At 40.6% G+C, this 20061-nt stretch overlaps 1 protein-coding gene and 1 long non-coding RNA gene across 2 annotated transcripts in view; one reads left to right on the forward strand and one right to left on the reverse strand.

The window, feature by feature from the left end:
• Window positions 1-307, forward strand: part of LOC121680944 — a 52135-nt gene extending 51828 nt beyond the window's left edge. The window contains exon 4 of the long non-coding RNA XR_006021876.1: window positions 235-307. This is a non-coding gene — a long non-coding RNA (uncharacterized LOC121680944). The remainder of the gene's footprint in view (window positions 1-234) is intronic.
• A 4509-nt stretch (window positions 308-4816) lies between these two features.
• Window positions 4817-19660, reverse strand: LOC121680929 (myosin-7-like). The gene is made up of 4 exons (XM_042060530.1): window positions 19551-19660; window positions 5299-5394; window positions 5021-5152; window positions 4817-4940 (listed from the first exon to the last, which is right to left on the reverse strand). Exons 1-4 carry the CDS (start codon window positions 19599-19601, stop codon window positions 4920-4922), a joined length of 300 nt encoding a protein of 99 aa, XP_041916464.1. The 5' UTR covers window positions 19602-19660; the 3' UTR covers window positions 4817-4919.
• Between the last annotated feature and the right edge of the window lie 401 nt (window positions 19661-20061).

Here is a 20061-nt window from a genome sequence, read left to right on the forward strand (position 1 = left end):
GCTACAGCGGCGCAGTGAGGGGTTAGGTGCCTTGCTCAAGGCTACTTCAGCCGTGGATGTGGGCATGGGAGAGCAGTGCTCAACTACTTCCCCCACCCACATTTTCCTACTGGTCGGGGATCGAACCGGCAACCCTTCGGTTACGAGCCCGAAGCCCTAACCAGTAGGCCACGGCTGGTTTGAGAGGAATAATATGAATCTCAATCTGTGCCTGTGCATTTATTTTCTCCACAGGAGAAACACCCAACTCGTCTAGAGAGGTACACACAACTTACTTCAGCAGCCCTCAAAAAGAAGTCATCCAATGAAGGTTCTTTGGCTCTCACCCTCCAAACAAACTGAGCATTTTTTATTGACAGCACTAATTTATGCTGTATATAGACAACCACACAAGGGTAATTGCCACTTGTCCTGTTTTGTTATTACATCCGTTGCCCTCACAGATTCCTGCAGCTAAGCTTGGATGTACATTTACATTCCAATAAAGGTCATTGATAACATACCTCTGAAGTTTGACTTTTTGCACCATTAATACTTATGAGCAACTAGTCATCATATCTTCTGCTCCATGAAACACATGTTAATGCTTAGTAGTACACATATGGTTCTTTAATTTATTTGGATTGCTCATTTTTTTTGTATTTGGATTGCTCATTTTCAATGGGCATATATGGGGCTGAAACAGGTAGCTAGTGCATCCCATATATTTCAACATTAACATTTTAATATAACATTATAGTCATTATGGCCTTTAGAAGGTTAGGCCCCTGTGGTGCAGCCTAAACTTAAATAAAGTTTTAAAACCAGTACTTTTACACTTTTACATAAGTATAAAGCTTGAGTTGATACTTCAGCTTCTACAGAAGTCTTTTTAAGCCCTTGTATCTATACTAATACTCGAGTAATGAATGTGAATACTTTTGACACCTCTGGGCTTGACTCAAGGGGAGGCAGGAGGGGGCCTTCATTAAAAGGGGGCCATTCAACTTGTTTATTACACGGCTCTTCAGAGTGCTGCAGAATGCTCCATTCACTTGAATGGGCCTTCCCAATGTTCGGTGGTCTGCTAATTCTCAATAACAGACCGCTGCTAAGTATAACAAGTATATAGAGGATGTGTGTTGGAGAAGATCCTGAAGACAATGTGCTGTGTATGTAGGGGGGGGGGGGGGCAGTGTGCAGCAAGTAGAGGAGGCTTACTGTAGCAAGCTGTGTGCTGTATGTATGTGAGGTGATGACAGTGATGATGTAAGTGTGTGTTTTTTGTGTGTGTGTTGGGGGTGGGGGTGGGGGGGGCAGAAAGGCTAGGCAATCAAGGACATGGGTAGATGGAGGAGAAATCAAAAATAATAAATAGAAAGTTCTATGGAGATGTGCAAAAGTTGGAGAAAGTCAGATATGTGTGTGTGTGTGTGTGTGTTTTGACGTGTGATGAAATAAGAAAATAAATAAAAGGTCTATAGCATAGGGTGAGGGATGTAAAAGTGCTAAAAGGGGGAAATGTTTGAGAGTGCTGAAGAGTGAATGTGTGCAAAGTCAGTATAGTGTGAGTTCAGAGTTCGGATGGCCTGGGGATAAAAACTTCTCCTGAGTCTCTCAGTTCTGGCTTTGTGACTACATAGGCGTCTTCTTGATTTCAGCGGTAGGAATAATCCATTGTTAGGATGAGAAGAGTCCTTCAGAATCTTTTGGGCTCTTAGGAGTACTCTTCTGGAATAGATATCTTGTAGAGCAGGGAGTTGAGTTCTTATAGTACGTTCAGCTGAGCGCACTACTCTCTGCAGAGTACTACAATCTCTAACTGTGGAGTTCCCATACCAGGTGATGATGCTACCAGTTAGAACACTCTCAACCGCTGAAGTGTAGAAGGCCTTCATGATGGATGTAGAAACTTTGAATTTCCTTAGCTGACAAAGGAAGTAGAGTCGTTGATACTGGATGTTGTCCAAATAATTTGCCATTGGTAAATAATAAAAAGGCAACAACTTTACAATTGAATATACAGTAATAGAAAAACAATGTATTGAAAGGCCTTGTACAGCCAATAAAATGCAACCCACTGAGTGCTGCTGTATAGCCTTAACAATCCCAAACCCTTTAATTGTGGTGAGACCCCAGCAGCAGGAGTGGAGCATTTGCATGCAACGAATGATTTAGAATTCCCAGTAAGCTTGTGTGGAGATATGTGTCAGTCGCTTTGGGGTTAACAACTTCACAAGTTCTATTTATGATGTTAGGTTTTATTGGACAGACATGCCTGACAAATTGTAGATGCTTTGAAATCAGTGACTTCCCCCAAGTGAATGATTTATTGCCAGGGAATTTATTGCCACCTCTCAACACTTCCTAATAGATTAATAATGCATAACTAGGAGGTGTATCATTTTAATGGGCTTATTTCCTGTGCCCTCCAGGTCAAACTGAATCATAGTTTATCTCTGCAATATCATCAGGTTTGACAGATACGTATGTTGTATTGAAATATAGGCCTAATGTTTGAATAAAACAAAAAGGTAGAATGCAATTCTTTAATGTATAAACAACTATTGTGCTGTTAAACCATAAAGTAAAGCATACATTGAAATATACGTGAATTATATTTGACCAGCAGGCGTTTTACAACTTCAAAACAAACACATATTTTGAATGTCATGATAATATAACTTACTTACTGGAGTGTCCCATGACAGAATATGTTTAGTGCCAGCAGCTGCTAGCTAGAATGTCACTGTACCACTAAGACTCTGTCCCATACAAGGTATCTAGCTGTGAGGAGGATCTGATTTCCTTAATTCCTTATTGATAAATACGGTCTGAACATGCTCGTGTGTGACTGCCAAATTTTTGCTGTGACTGCTATGTTTATTTCTAACTGTCTCTGCCCAACAAACTCAACAAGTTCATCAGTGACAGCTGCAACAGGTGCACAAGAGATGCCAAGCACAGCATGTGGGCTGCATGTTTGTGTGTTAGTGAGGGAATTTCTTCTGTGAGGGAAGTTCTTTATTTTAATCTTATTCGGTGAGATCCATTATATAAATAAATGGATGAATCCTTGTATACTAATGGTATACTTAATGGATGACATTGACACAAGTGACAGGTGCACGTGTCTTGCATGATTTTCAAACATATTTGCTGTAATTGTGTCAGGACAAATGCTGATGGAAAGAACATCATGTCAAAGAAGGGAATGGTAGCGTGCAGCAATGCACAGGATAAAATTAGACCAGATGCTGCCATATAGAACTGCTTGTCATGCACTCCACTCCACTGGAAGAAACCAGGTTATGCACATTTCCAGAGCTGAATTGAAACTGGCTCTTAAATTCCAATTCAATTATTGAATCTAACTTGCATTTCAATTGGAGCAAACAGGAATCAGAATGGCAATTCAAATTTTGCCCAACCCTTGTAAGAAAACATATTTATCGCCACACCTGGGAAAATTTAATAAAAAGAGTAATTAAGTCTTTGTTTGCTAATTTATCAGTCTCACATGGTTCTCGCATTCTGAGAAAAAACATGCATTGTAATTACAATGTCTATGAACAGTGTCCTATTACTTCCTGTTTTAGTTCTGTTATGTAGGACTAGGTGTTGATATCCCTAAGTATACATGAGACATTACGGGCAGCCGTGGCCTACTGGTTAGGGTTAGGGCTTCGGGCTTGGAATAAAAGGGTTGCCGGTTCGATCCCTGACCAGTAGGAAATATGTGGGCGGGGGAAGTCTTAGAGCACCGCTCTCTCATGCCCACATCCACGGTTGAAGTGCCTTTGAGCAAGACACCTAACCCCTCAATCAAGGTCATCAAGTGGGAGCCCTCCTTCCTCAACAGTTCGCTGATACGCACAACCCTGTTTCTTCTAGTGGAGTGCATGACAAGCAGTTCTATAAGGCAGCATCTGCTCTAATTTTATCCTGTAAATTGCTGCACGCTATCATTCCCTTCATTGACATGTTCTTTAAATTAAACAGGTCCACGGTGTCTCCAGAGGGTTCAGCAGTGACTCCCGGCATCCCGGGCTCACTCCCTAGACACCATCTCAGTTGAGGCCCAAGTGGAATCTTTTCTCTTACTGCAGAGCCACTGACTGCCCTTTTCAGCAGCTCTGGAGAGATCTTTCAGTGCTTGCCGGTGGACCTTTCCTCGCACTTCCATGTCCCGGAGTAGCCTTGATGTTGACTTGGCTATAAAACCAATTGGTCAATTATTCGTCAACCCAGCCTATTTTTGTCTGTGCATATTATGTGAAAACGTGATTTGAGTCTTACAATCAGATTTTCTTGCATATTGGTAGCCTTATAAGCTGGGTGCCATTCCGAACTTAGTCCCGCCCACAACATTTGAGGTCGGGAAGTTCGATCTGGCATTGCTCAATTGTGGAGCAAGTATGCTCGCCCTAGATCGGGCGGACCAATCAAATCGGGCTTTACGATGATGGACAGGTGAGCAATAGCGCCTGGTCCATTACGTCATCTGAGCACGCTTAGATTAGGCTTATGTTTGAAACAAAAACACTGTGGCTAGAAGGATACATGGCTTTTAAGACCCCATATGGAAAATGCATATTAGTTAATGAGGTTTTATCACTGAAAATGATTTATCTATCTATCTATCTATCTATCTATCTATCTATCTATCTATCTATTTATCTATCTATCTATCTATCTACCTGGGTATTGAGCGCACCAAAATGTAAATGTTTTCAGTTTCATTCAGATGTCTAAAAAACAAATGGCAATAGGGAAATCAAAACATGTTACAAAATAAGCAAATTATTCTGACTGACATTAAAACAATGAACTCATATACAGTATAATGCAGAGACTTTTATTATGATATATTTACATAATAGCCACAGTAATCAGGATATTAATTCAGCTGAGTGACAAGGCAAAAGATTTCACAGGATTTACTCTGCAGCCTCCTTGCCCTAAGACTGAGAAATTGAGAAATTTAATGTAATTGAGTAGGAACATATGATGACTTACAACACATTGAAATTTGATTTACCTTTCCAGCATCACGGCTCTTTGCTCTCAACTTGTTGACCTGGGATTCAGCAATGTCAGCACGCTCCTCAGCCTCCTCTAGCTCATGCTGAACCTTTCTGAACTTGGACAGGTAGCCATTAGCTTGCTCCTCCTGATAAGGAAATGAGTACAGAGGCTTTAGTGTTATATGTTTGATGATTACAGAGGCTTTAGTTCTAAAGCAAACCTATTATTTTTTTATTATTAATACGAAAGGCAAGACATTTGGCCATATAGGCAATATAAGAGACTGCTTACAGCTTCCTCAGCCTGCCTCTTATAGGCTTTGACCTTCAGCTGCAGCTTGTCAACCAGGTCCTGCAGTCTGGTGATATTCTTCTTGTCCTCCTCAGTCTGAAAAGAAAAACAATTGGTCAATTGTTGTCATCATCAATATGAAACAGTGATCCTTTTTTGGCACACCAACCCCTTCCTAGCCTGCTGCCACCCCTAGGACACAGTCTTGCCACCCCTGTTGCCACCCCATTTATGAATCAGATAATATTTTTTTAAGTATATTTTATGTTCATACATGTTGGTCTGAGAACTGTGAGAAGGTGTAAACCCGCACCAAACTCCTCTCAAATAGAAATCGCAGATTTAGAATCCCCTGCCCCCTCACAATGGTTTCACCCATCACCATCAGCGCAGTGACCCCCGCGAAATTTCACCAGCCCAGCAAGTGCACAGTGCATGGAACTAGATGTCAACGTCTGTACAACGAAGTGGTAAGTTTGACCACCAAGTCGAAAAAGTCCATAATCAGACCCATAGTCAGTCCATAATCAGTTAACCCGGCAACAACCTCACTGTTAGTCTACGTTATTTACATCCGCAAGACTTTGTCTCATCAAATTTTTCGATGATGGTCAGGTCAGATAATAAGGGCATGCTCATGCGTAGCTTAACGTTTCTATTTGTGTGTGTCGCTAGTTTATAACCTTTGATTGTAAATACTGCTGTCGATGTCAACCCATTAATACACGTGATAATTCAACATGGGTTCTCAAAATTGTCATGCATCCACTTTCCCAGCATCTATGACTATCCAATTTTGGTCGACATGTCAAATCAATGTAGGATATCTAATCGGTGTCAAGCTGGGGGTTGCATTTTTCTTTTTCCTTTCTTTTCATGGTGTAAATCAATCTACACAAGTAAAAGTAGCCTACATGACTGAAATTCTACTCAATCACAATAAGTAAATGTACTATTTTCAAACAAACCCTACTCAGAGTAGGCTACTAGGATAGGCGTTTGATGATGTCATAGCACATCACATATGAAGCTTAGCGAGATTGCTTAGATTCCAGTTAAAACTTCCAGTTTCATTGGGTGATAGATTTCAATCATTTGCTGGTAGATGAACCAACAAGCTGAGGCCAGCACAGGAGTTTGTGTTCTCAAGAAATTAACATGTTGCTTGTTCACTCGTGTTTAAGGTTGTTTCCTAATAGGAGATTTATAAAGGTACTTTAATACAGTAACTATACATGTCAGTGTTTCCCCTACAGTGTATTTAACAGCGGCGCAGCGCCGCCGCTGGATTTTCAGCGCCGCTGCAACATAATATCACGAGATTCACTTAACACACCGTAAAAGCACAACGGCCAACGTCATCTCGAAATTGTTTTCTGAAAGTCTTGAGTAAGTTAAGTGCATCAAATCCGCACTTAGCCTCTCATTATTCAGGACATATATGCGGCATGATGTGTCAGGTGATTACAAGCCCAAAGACAAGTCTGCAGCCCATATGGCTAGCCTACGTTCTGAACACGGTTACATTGTTTAGCTATCTGACTGATGGGGTCTTGCTCCGCCACAGTGTAGCCTATGGTGTCATCGTTCACTTGTAGGTTACACAATAAATAGCCTACTTATAGGCCTGGTGACAATAAAAAATGATATTAGTTATATTTCATCACGAAGCTGTTTGTATGCCGTGAATTCGCTTGTAGCCTATGCCATATGTTAAGCTTGAGCAATTCCTCTGATCCAAAGCCTGCTTTGACACATTGACGGTCCGTGTAACGCTTTGCAGTGCTATGTTCTATTTGCAGAATTCACATGGAAAAATATAAAAATAGGCTTAAAAATCCGTTATCCATTCTTTAGGACGGCACAGTAAATGGGTTATTGTTGCTTATTTTGATTTTCAATTGAGCACAGTTACGGTTTTCTGTTCAGAAGTTAAAAATTGAAATGATGCGTCAATTTTCTAATTTTCCTTTTTTGCCCTTGTGGTTGGACTGAACCACGAACACCGGGGGGAGAAGGTCCGTGTAACGCTTTGCAGTGCTTTGTTCTATTTGTTCCATCCATCGGGTCCAAATAAAAAATGTGTTCAATAATCCAATTTTCAATTTGTTTTAACTGGTCAGCAAATAGATAATTGCTGCTATTTTCTAAATGTGTCATTAGTCACGCAAGATAAAGAAAACAGAAACTGGATTGGAAACAAAAGTAAAATTCAGTTAATATTGGATTTTGGCCCCTTTTTTTTTTTACTGTTTTTGTTGGGCTGAACCACGCGTAGGGGTGGGTGACCTGATAGATATTGGCGCGCGGTGTTGGTGATCACATTTTATCAGCGGATGTAGAGCATAGACTGTAAAAAAGAGATGTAGAGCTATCAAACACAGTTCCGCTTGCATCAAGGTGCCAAGCGATTGATAATGTCAGCTCGAGATCAGAACTTCAGATGCAGAGGGAGACATTGCTGCGTCCTGACACTTATGAGTAGGCCTACCTGAGCCCTAGTAGCCTACAGGCCAATGTAGGCTATTTGCTGTTGAAATTAATAAATGGATAAACAGATAAATTAGGCTCACCGTTGTGTCTTCGTTTAGCCTAATGAAACCTAGTCTAGCGTAAAGCGTTAAATAAGCAAAAATACCATGTCAAACAGTGCTCGGGGTAGCCTGTATAGCCCGGTATAGCCAAGACTGACGTCGATGGCAAAGCATTCTGCTTTGGGGAATTATTTGCTATGGCATGGCCATGGTATTCAAATATAGGCTACTGTAGATATGTTCAACATAGGCTGAAAGTTATGTTTAACGTGCCTTCTCCCAAAAAGTTTGTCATTAATCTCTAAAGTAATGAGTCAAAATCACAAACAACTTCAGGCGGCGCTCCCTTCCACCATCTAGCCTGGCCCAGCTAGATGGTGTTCTCCGGTCCGTGTAACGCTTTGCAGTGCTTTGTTCTATTTGTTCCATCCATCGGGTCCAAATAAAAAATGTGTTCAATAATCCAATTTTCAATTTGTTTTAACTGGTCAGCAAATAGATAATTGCTGCTATTTTCTAAATGTGTCATTAGTCACGCAAGATAAAGAAAACAGAAACTGGATTGGAAACAAAAGTAAAATTCAGTTAATATTGGATTTTGGCCCCTTTTTTTTTTTTACTGTTTTTGTTGGGCTGAACCACGCGTAGGGGTGGGTGACCTGATAGATATTGGCGCGCGGTGTTGGTGATCACATTTTATCAGCGGATGTAGAGCATAGACTGTAAAAAAGAGATGTAGAGATGGAGGGCTATCAAACACAGTTCCGCTTGCATCAAGGTGCCAAGCGATTGATAATGTCAGCTCGAGATCAGAACTTCAGATGCAGAGGGAGACATTGCTGCGTCCTGACACTTATGAGTAGGCCTACCTGAGCCCTAGTAGCCTACAGGCCAATGTAGGCTATTTGCTGTTGAAATTAATAAATGGATAAACGGATAAATTAGGCTCACCGTTGTGTCTTCGTTTAGCCTAATGAAACCTAGTCTAGCGTAAAGCGTTAAATAAGCAAAAATACCATGTCAAACAGTGCTCGGGGTAGCCTGTATAGCCCGGTATAGCCAAGACTGACGTCGATGGCAAAGCATTCTGCTTTGGGGAATTATTTGCTATGGCATGGCCATGGTATTCAAATATAGGCTACTGTAGATATGTTCAACATAGGCTGAAAGTTATGTTTAACGTGCCTTCTCCCAAAAAGTTTGTCATTAATCTCTAAAGTAATGAGTCAAAATCACAAACAACTTCAGGCGGCGCTCCCTTCCACCATCTAGCCTGGCCCAGCTAGATGGTGTTCTCCCCCCGGTGTTCGTGGTTCAGTCCAACCACAAGGGCAAAAAAGGAAAATTAGAAAATTGACGCATCATTTCAATTTTTAACTTCTGAACAGAAAACCGTAACTGTGCTCAATTGAAAATCAAAATAAGCAACAATAACCCATTTACTGTGCCGTCCTAAAGAATGGATAACGGATTTTTAAGCCTATTTTTATATTTTTCCATGTGAATTCTGCAAATAGAACATAGCACTGCAAAGCGTTACACGGACCGTCAATGTGTCAAAGCAGGCTTTGGATCAGAGGAATTGCTCAAGCTTAACATATGGCATAGGCTACAAGCGAATTCACGGCATACAAACAGCTTCGTGATGAAATATAACTAATATCATTTTTTATTGTCACCAGGCCTATAAGTAGGCTATTTATTGTGTAACCTACAAGTGAACGATGACACCATAGGCTACACTGTGGCGGAGCAAGACCCCATCAGTCAGATAGCTAAACAATGTAACCGTGTTCAGAACGTAGGCTAGCCATATGGGCTGCAGACTTGTCTTTGGGCTTGTAATCACCTGACACATCATGCCGCATATATGTCCTGAATAATGAGAGGCTAAGTGCGGATTTGATGCACTTAACTTACTCAAGACTTTCAGAAAACAATTTCGAGATGACGTTGGCCGTTGTGCTTTTACGGTGTGTTAAGTGAATCTCGTGATATTATGTTGCAGCGGCGCTGAAAATCCAGCGGCGGCGCTGCGCCGCTGTTAAATACACTGTAGGGGAAACACTGCACCTTAAGCTACTGTGTAGTGGGTCCCATTTAGAAGTGGCTACTTCATTCGCGCTTTCTTGACTCATGGAGCTGCGTGAATTTTATTAGGCTACAACTTTTCGCCACGATATGGCAGTTTAAGTCCGCTTGATACTGTAAGGCGTAAGCCATTGGTTTCCAAAGGAGATTTTATTTGTGTCGCCAGATAGCCTATTGACAATTTATGTTGTAAATAGGCCTACCTTATAAGCCTACCTGTAGCTTAGGGAAGCTAACAGCTTTCTAGTAGGATCTAGTTTGTTAGTTACAGTTTTGTCATAACTCCCTGATGCATTTTTGCATTTAGAATAGCCAGAGCGTGGATATCTCAATCGGAAAATTAAACAATATCGGGTGCCTATGGACTAGGCTGGGTGAACCCAGCCTGATCTGCCCGCTATTTATTTTTTGATTTCTTAAAAGATTGAGCTTGGTCTGATGAAAGCCAGACTAGCCATGGACCTCAGTTACACAATGCAAGGGAACATGAATCAGCCTATATTTGCACGAACAATAACGGACAACAGCTCTTCAACTTTGGCCCGTTAAAATGTGTATGAACAGTCTAGCGACGCATTTCATCAAGGCCCATTTGGACATGTCAGTTATTTGCACCACTGGTTAGATGTAAAACAGCATTTCGTTTCAGACTACTGTTACTTAATTTGTGCATTAACAATAACGTTTCAGACTACTGTTACTTAATTTGTGCATTGACAATAAAGTATGACATGAACTAAAGATGACTAAAATCTTATGTAGAAGAAGAAACATTCACAAAAAATCCTCCCATCCTAAAATTACCTTTGTTTTTGATAGCTGTTGAAAACGGCATGGAACTGACAGAGATGTTTTTGTTTATAAATACATAAAAAATAAATAAATAAATAAATAAATAAATAACATTATGCTGATACCTTTTGCTTTTCCCAAATACAATGTAGCCTACAGGTGTAAGTGACCTTTCATCAATCCAGTTGCAATGGATGAACTGTGATGAACTGCCCTACTTGTGATTGTTTAGAGATTTTAAAGGTTTTATAACAATGCTATATCTTCTTTGGCTATTCTACAATCTATTCACCTTCACCAATCTATTCAGCACCAGTAGGCTACTTTCTGTGGTAAGTAGCCTACTGACACACACACTCAGGCATGCCAAACAAGCATACACAAAAGTTTCAAGAGTGGGGGATGGAGTAAAATATGGAGACAAATTGAAGTGTGATTTATTTTCGCGGAACGGATGTACAGGACTGAGCGGCGGTCATATTTTGTACCGCTATGCGGTACATCTAGTTGATTTCATTGTAAGTCACTTTGGACAAAAGTGTTTGCTATGTATATCTATAAACAAAAAATAGGCCCTATTCTGGATTGGATACTTATGTAAATTAAATATTTTAGTCTTATTTTTTATACATTTGCAAAACACTCCAAACACCAGTTTTTTTTTGTTTAGTATTGTGTGTCAATTGAGGGGAAAAAATGAATTGAATCTATGTGGAAAATGCGGAAAACTTGAAAGGGCATGATAACTTTCCGGTTGCACTGTAAGTATCAGAAACGAAACAAACTCCAAGTTCCATTCTGAGCAGGTTTCATATAATCCAAATGCATATCTCAGTAAGCAACTGGTGCTGAGTTTCAGACCATGCTCATTTTCATTCATAAATGCTCTTTACAGTATGCATGTATAATGTATTATAAAATGTATCCTGTGGGTCTTAAGTGACAAAACAGGGGGTCGTTTCTAGAAAGCATCGTTTGCTAACTTGCGTCGCAACCTTGGTAGTTCGCTCCATCGTTCTTGGATTTGGTGTTTCTAGAAAGGGTAGTTCGAACTGTCAATCGCAAACAAGGACGCAAAGTTTGGTCGTTTGAACCACTGCCCCTAGGCAGTCGTACTTGTGTCGTTCCTTGGTAGTTCCTGTTGGTGTCCGGAGCACCTAACCAAAAATCACAACCGCCTAACCAAAATTTGCGAAGTGGATGTTTATCTCGTGACTCAATGACTGATCTATCCTGTAGCTTAATTTTGATTAAGACACTGCTCCCCTACTTGGCTCATTCTTGCTATTTATGTTAATTAAAGTATTGCCTTGCTTTTAGTATTATAATCTTCACAGTCCCTAACAACAGCAGTGTTAAATGGTGTAGTGGCTAAAGCAGATGACTTATTATCCCAACGTTGTAGGTTCGATTTTCTTATGATGTGAGATTGTCCTCTTGCTTCTCGCTGCAGGTGAACTAGTGTGACACGTAGATTCAATTGTTTTTGACTGATGTATTGTACCTATGGTCTCTCGATGTAGAGTAACTATATACATAAATATGTATGGTCAAAACCTATTGTTGTGTCTCGTAGGCCTACTCTTACTCAGAGATGAAAAGAAGAGATAGGATGCGAACTCCGGCCGAGCGCGCAGTGGACCAACGCGCTGCCGTTAAGCCACGAGACAGTTAATAACTTATGGGATACCCAGATATTTGTCCAGGCTATATATTTTTTCCAACACATAGATATTTAACACAAATAATGACTCATATTGGTCTGCTTAAGTTAACTGTTTTATATGCTTGCAATAGGTTTAGGTTTTGGCTGATGCCAATGACAATACCAGCATTAATCACTCGGTTTAGATTAGAAACATGTCGACAGAACATTTGACAGAACGTGACAGAACATTTCTAGGGGGTGGGGTATTACACGTTCCACTGTTTCCACCAATGATATGTATCGCTGCATCATCAACAACGTTGTTGGAACTATGGTGTTCGAACGTCGGAGGTAGCGATTTGCGACACAGGTACGATGCTTTCTGGAAACAGGTGTAACAGTGTCGTTTAGTCGCAAGTTGCGTTGTACCATGGTGGTTGAGCAACGTCGTTGCTAACTTTTCTAGAAACGACCCCCAGATAGACAGTCCTCGCCTCCTCTCCAGTCTCCATACAGCATGAGTTCCCTTTGATGTGTGGAATCACAGACAACATCTGAACCAGCAAGTAGGCTAAAAAGGTTATAGGAGAGCCTCAAGTTGTAATGTACAGTAGGGTGTTAATGTGTCTATTTGACATATGTGTACTTATACTGTACATACATATGTATAAATTCCTGAGATGAACCACCATTTTGCAAATTAGAGCTCACATTTCACATTTCTCTACTTACCATAAAATCCTATTTTTTTTCTTTTTCCGTTTTATGCACAATTATATTCTGTTAGCTAGACAAAAAAATGAGTACAGTAATCATTGTCAATGAATTACTGTGCTAAGACTAAGAGGTGGACATGAGGGATATTTCAATGGTCCTCTGCCATATTTACAAAACTAAATCTAAACATTTTGACTTGCAGTGCTCAAAGGGGACGATGCATTTTGGAAGCACTGGCTATTTATATGAGAAAGAAATTTAGTTTTGACACGAGTGAACTGTTTTTGGAGAGATATGAGCTATTGCAGGTGAACCATGGTGTTGTGCTGAACCATCCAGGGGCTCGTTTAGGAACGTTGTTTGCTAACTTGCGTCGCAACCTAGGTAGTTCGCTCCGTTGTTCTTGGATTTTGTGTTTCTAGAAAAGGAAGTTCAAACTCTCAATTGTAAACAAGGACGCAAAGTTTGGTCATTTGAACTACTGCCCCTGAGCAGTCGCACTTGTGTCGTTCCTTGGTAGTTCCAGTTGGTGTCCTAAGCGCCTAACCAAAAATCACAACTGCCTAACCAAAAATTGCGAAGTGGATGTTTATCTTGTGACTCAAGGATCGATCTATCCTGTAGCTTTATTTTGATTAAGAGACTGAATCCCCTACTTGGCTCATTCTTGCTATTTATGTTCATTCGAGTTGCCTTGCTTTTTGATAAGCTAGTATTATAATCTTCACAGACTCTTAAAATTAGCACAGTGATAAATGGTGTAGTGGCTAAAGCAGGTGACTTGTTATCCCAGCTTTGTAGGTTCAATTTTCTTATGATGTGAGATTGTCCTCTTGCTTCTCGCTACGTTAATCTCGCGATAAAAAAATTGACGCCGTTAAAATAGGTTTACGTTAACGCCGTTAATAACACGTTTAACTGACAGAAAATAAATAGTGAAATTGACTTCAAAACCAGTTGCATTGCTTCTTGCAATAGGTTTAGGTTTTTGCTGATGGCAATGACAATGCCAGCATTAATCACTCGGTTTAAATTAGAAAAATGTCGGAGGTAGCAAATTGCGACACAGGTACGATGCTTTCTGGAAACAGGTGTAACAATGTCGTTGTTTGGTCGCAAGTTGCGTTGTGCCACGGTAGTTGAGCAACGTCGTTGCTAACTTTTCTAGAAACAACCCCCTGGTTATTTTGGCAATAGCATTAAGAGTGTTGAGAACGTCTAGTCTGTTTCAAGAAATGAGCCAAAGCAATTGAGAGGGATCTTTGCAATTTCGTGGTAATAAAAATAATAAATATAATATATATATATAAGTGCTGTCAAACGATTAAAAATTTTAATCATGATTAATCGCTGAATTCCTATAGTTAATCACGATTAATCACATATTTTATCGCATGATTAAAATTCTATTATTTTGCATTTCTGAACTTTCCAGGAGTCCATGTTAACAATATAAATCAATTATTGTATATCTTGATTAGGATTCAAATGAAAGCAAAGCAAGTTACTTCATTAACTTAACTTTAAGACGTAGGTCTAAACATTTCAAAAGATGTGCAGCAGACCTGATAGCTAATAAAGGGCATTAGAAACATAAAATACTATATTCATTATCTTTGAGTTCAGTTGAAAATAAGGAACTTTTCGACATGAGTGCACTGCCATTTTATAGGCCTACAGTCTATGGTGCACTGTCACTTGCCACACACATCAGCGCCAAAGTTTTTAACACGCAAACACTGGATGAACAATGGATTTTATGGAGCGGCGTCGACCAAATATAACTGAATCGTGATTTACACGGCGGCAAAGTGCGATGCTGGTGTGCAGAGTTGTATTGAAAAGAATGGAATCTAATGTACAGTAAATGAATGTCGAAAGCAGAGTGCATCGCACTCATGTCGGCATCGGTGTCCACAGCAATTTAAAACAGCATTCAGCTGACCGGGAGTTCAGAACTGCGTTGGTGTTTATTGTAAGAATCTACTCTTTGGCCAGCTCGTAAGCCCAAACAAGTGTGTGCAGCATGCCTTTACGTAGCCTACTAAAGGCGCATCATCAGATAGGCTACATTTAATCTGCATCACGCCCCATTGATTCTAATGGGAAAGACAGATAGCCTAATCACACCTTGACGTTACATCTAGTTATTAATTTACAGTCCATTCAATAATTTTTACTAACACGGCAGTTATAAAGAATTATGTGTATGTAACTTACTCATGTCGAAACGATATAGGCTACATTACAACCAATTCAGCACGTACAGTACTAGCCACACTTACCATATCCCATGTAAAACGGTTAGCTTGCTAGCTAGCTAAATGTGGAAGTTAAGTATAACAGGCATAGCCAATTATCTCACCTAGTTGTAGGAAAAAGGCTATGTTCATATTACAAGTGATAGAATGAATGTGTGACTTATGTTTAGTTGATGTTATGACATGTAAAGTTAAGCTTGCCGAACTTAATTAAAGTCAGCCACGGACAGTTTGACTGTGCCTACATTCGTGACACTCCTGTTAGTAGGCTAAACTGGAAAGAGCAAAAAATAGGAACATAATGGTCACATTAATCCCATAAACACACAGATAACTCTTACACCAACCTTATTTTGTGCCTTTTATTCACGTTTGTTTCAAGATTTAGTAAGTATAACCCCTTTTCGCTCCCCACTTCTATGCAGCATAGGTTTCCATTATCCAAACGGCTCCCTTTCCCCTAAAAGGGGGCGTGTAGGCTACATGCAGCACGGTCTAGCTAGATCCATTGTGGTGTTGTAGTTGTTCTAACGTTACTAGTTGTTGCAACAGCTTGTGAAAAAACTACAAAGTTTGTTACACCAAAAAGAACGTTAATCTCGCGATAAAAAAATTGACGCCGTTAAAATAGGTTTACGTTAACGCCGTTAATAACGCGTTTAATTGACAGCACTAGTATTTATCTATCTATCTATCTATGTTTCTTTATGGGGCAAACAACTTTATTTGGTAACTTCCATAGTCATCCGAAATGGGGTGGGGTAAACTGGGGTTTGCAGATGACACAGTGATTGAACTCCCGGTCAGCTGAATGGTGTTTTAAATTGCTGTGGACACCGATGCCAACATGAGTGTGATGCACTCTGTTTTCAACATTCATTTACTGTACATTAGATTCCATTCTTTTCAATACAACTCTGCACACCAGCATCGCACTTTGCCGCCGTGTAAATCACGATTCAGTTATATTTGGTCGTTTGACCCCCTCCAATTTGCTTACAGAGCCAACAGGTCTACAGAGGATGCCATCTCAAACCTCATGCACACCACCTTAACTCACCTGGAGGAGGGGAATGGGAATTATGTGAGGATGCTGTTCATTGACTTTACTCACCTTGGTCACAAAGATGAAGGCCTTAGGACTGAACACCACCCTGTGTCACTGGATATTTGACTTCCTCACCAACCGTTCACAAGTGGTTAGAGTGGGGGGTCTGACATCTGACTCATTAACCATCAGCACTGGTGCTCCCCAAGGCTGTGTTTTGAGTCCACTGCTGTACAACATCTACACACATGACTGCAAAGCCAACAGTAGTCATACCTCCATCATCAAGTTTGCAGATGACACAGTGATCTTGGGCCTGATTAGTAACAACAATGAACAGCTCTACTTGGATCAGGTTGATGAGGTGGCACAGTGGTGTCAATCTAACAGCTTGACATTGAATATCACTAAAACCATTACAGAAGGCAGCAGCAGAACTACAGTTACACCCCACTAATGATCAGCGGGCAACCTGTAGAGAGAGTCACAAGTTTTAAATACCTTGGTGTCCACATTACTGAAGACTTAACATGGACTGTTAACACTCTATGTTCTGAAGAAGTCCAGACAACGACTCTACTTCCTTCGTCAGCTAAGGAAATTCAAAGTTTCTACATCCATCATGAAGGCCTTCTACACTTCAGCGGTTGAGAGTGTTCTAACTGGTAGCATCATCACCTGGTATGGGAACTCCACAGTTAGAGATTGTAGTACTCTGCAGAGAGTAGTGCGCTCAGCTGAACGTACTATAAGAACTCGACTCCCTGCTCTACAAGATATCTATTCCAGAAGAGTACTCCTAAGAGCCCAAAAGATTCTGAAGGACTCTTCTCATCCTAACAATGGATTATTCCTACCGCTGAAATCAAGAAGACGCCTATGTAGTCACAAAGCCAGAACTGAGAGACTCAGGAGAAGTTTTTATCCCAAGGCCATCCGAACTCTGAACTCACACTATACTGACTTTGCACACATTCACTCCTCAGCACTCTCAAACATTTCCCAACTCTGAACTCACACTATACTGACTTTGCACTCATTCACTCCTCAGCACTCATGACCCCCCCCACACACACACACCTACAAGACTTTTAGCACTTTTACATCCCTCTCCCTATGCTACAGACCTTTTATTTATTTTCTTATTTCATCACACGTCAAAACACACACACACACACACACACACACACACATATCTGACTTTCTCCAACTTTTGCACACTTTTTATTTATTATTTTTGATTTCTCCTCCATCTACCCATGTCCTTGATTGCCTAGCCTTTCTGCCCCCCCCCCCCCCCCCAACACACACACTTACATACAGCACACTGCTTGCTACAGTAAGCCTCCTCTACATACTTGCTGCACACTGCCCCCCCCCACATACACAGCACATTGTCTTCAGGATCTTCTCCAACACACATCCTCTACATACTTACAGCACACTGCCCCCACCTACCCACACACACACTACACACACACACAGTCACTGCTCCACTCCCCTCCCGCCCACACACACATCTTCACTGTCATCACTCACATACATTACATACAGTACTCTGCTTGCAATAGTAAGTTCCTGCCCCCCCCCCCTACATACACAGCACATTATTTCATCAGGAAGCTTCTCCAACACACATCCCCAACATACTTACAGCACACTGCCCCCCCCCCCCCAATACACAGCACATTGTCTCATGAGGAAGCTTCTCCAACACACATATTGCACACTGCCCTCTCCCCACATACACAGCACACTATCCCATCTCCCCTGTCATCCCCCCAACACACACACCAAGACCCCTGGCAGTTGGGTTAGCCCCTTGAGCCGTGGATCTGCCCAAGGTTTCTTCCTTGGTAAGGGAGTTTTTCCTTGCCCCTGTTGCTCTTGGGTGCTCCTTGTTGGTGCCCCCCGCCCAATCCCAATCCTCCCCCACCTTTCTTATGCAGCCCTTGCCACTTAATCTACTAAACCCCTTCTACTGCATTTTTACCCCCCCCCCCCCCATAAATGCACAAATAGGCTGACACCAGACATCATTTCACTGCATTTCTTACTTCCAGTAACTATATGCATGTGACAATAAACTTCCTTGTATCCTTGTATCTTGTAAGTGACAGTGCACCATAGACTGTAGGCCTATAAAATGGCAGTGCACTCATGTCGAAAAGTTCCTTATTTTCAACTGAACTCAAAGATAATGAATATAGTATTTTATGTTTGTTATGCCCTTTATTAGCTATATTTCTGAAGAATATATTGTGTTGTCTCAGGTCTGCTGCACATCTTTTGAAATTTGATTTGAAATAATCAAATAGACCTACGTCTTAAAGTTAAGTTAATGAAGTAACTTGCTTTGCTTTCATTTGAATCCTAATCAAGATATACAATAATAGATTTATATTGTTAACATGGACTCCTGGAAAGTTCAGAAATGCAAAATAATAGAATTTTAATCATGCGATAAAATATGTGATTAATCGTGATTAACTATAGGAATTCAGCGATTAATCGTGATTAAAATTTTTAATCGTTTGACAGCACTAATAAATACTTTATTGAACCCCAAGGGGAAATTCAAGAAATTCAATAAAGGGCTAGGGGAAAGTAACTGCGTGTAGTAATGTATGTGAATCACCTTCATATAAATGCCCAGTTTTAGGGTCTGGGTTGCTTGCGTTTGATGCTTGCTGTTGTCTACATATCTGGTTGTGCTAGTGGCTGAGGCTGACTGTTCTTTGCCTGTGTTTTTAATATACTTGCCCAAGCTACTGGACTGGCTCCCCCTGATTCCTATCAATATTTTGTCAAAAGTAGACTATTTAAACTATCATTTTCATATTTCATATAGGCCTAATTTAGCCTATGTGCATCTATTGTCCAGTATGCAGCACCGCAAATCAAAGTTAGCTACATTTGGCATACATTCAGTTGTAGGCCTATCTAAACCAGTAAAGTTTGACTGATTTACTTGTTATAGTAATGCATGGGTCACAGATTAGTTAACTGAATAGTTTAGATGGGTTCTTGCATGTTTCTGCTGCTGAAAAACTTCTAGTGTCAGCAGCATGTTTATTTATTCATTTATTTATTTTTTCAAAAATGTAACCTTTCGCCCGCACTATTTTTGACATCAAACAGAGAAACGAACACAAGTTTACCCTGCTGTTTCCGCTGTTCATTCTCATGAAGTTTCTTCTTCCGTTTCTCATGCCCTGGAGGAGGGATGGGCAATTTTGATGATAGCGAAGGCACAAATATTTTCTTGTTGCTGTCAGAGGGCCAGATGTGACCACCATATGGGATAAGTAGGACATCAAGAATCAATTAAATATTCAATAAGAAAATTAAATATATGTATATGTCTGTATTTTTCTTTAAAACAACATGAATTAATTTCATGGTTATGGTTTCATTTCATAGTCAAATGTAAAATTCCATTACTTTTCCCTCACCAAAATCCTGAATTTCCATGACCATTAAGGTAAATGAAAAGAGAAAATGGGCATTGAAAAAAACAGGTAGGAGGACTAACCACAACCACCCAGAGCAAAATCAGATTGGCAGATAGCGGACCGCTGGTGGTATGCCGCCGGTGATGTGCCACTTGTGGTCCGCCGTTGGACCACCATATCTTAAAGGCCGTGTTGCAGGGTTCGTTTTCCAACAAAT

This window comes from Alosa sapidissima, chromosome 13, assembly GCF_018492685.1.
Source record: "Alosa sapidissima isolate fAloSap1 chromosome 13, fAloSap1.pri, whole genome shotgun sequence".
Classification (NCBI taxonomy): domain Eukaryota; kingdom Metazoa; phylum Chordata; class Actinopteri; order Clupeiformes; family Clupeidae; genus Alosa; species Alosa sapidissima.

Coding starts and splice junctions, on each gene's coding strand:
- LOC121680929 (XM_042060530.1), bottom strand. CDS start 19,601: ATGAGAAACGGAAGAAGAAACTTCATGAGAATGAACAGCGGAAACAGC. Junction 5,395..19,550: donor TGAACAGCGGAAACAGCAGG/GTAAACTTGTGT, acceptor TTTTCTTTTCAG/ACTGAGGAGGACAAGAAGAA. Junction 5,153..5,298: donor AGAGGCAGGCTGAGGAAGCT/GTAAGCAGTCTC, acceptor TTTCCTTATCAG/GAGGAGCAAGCTAATGGCTA.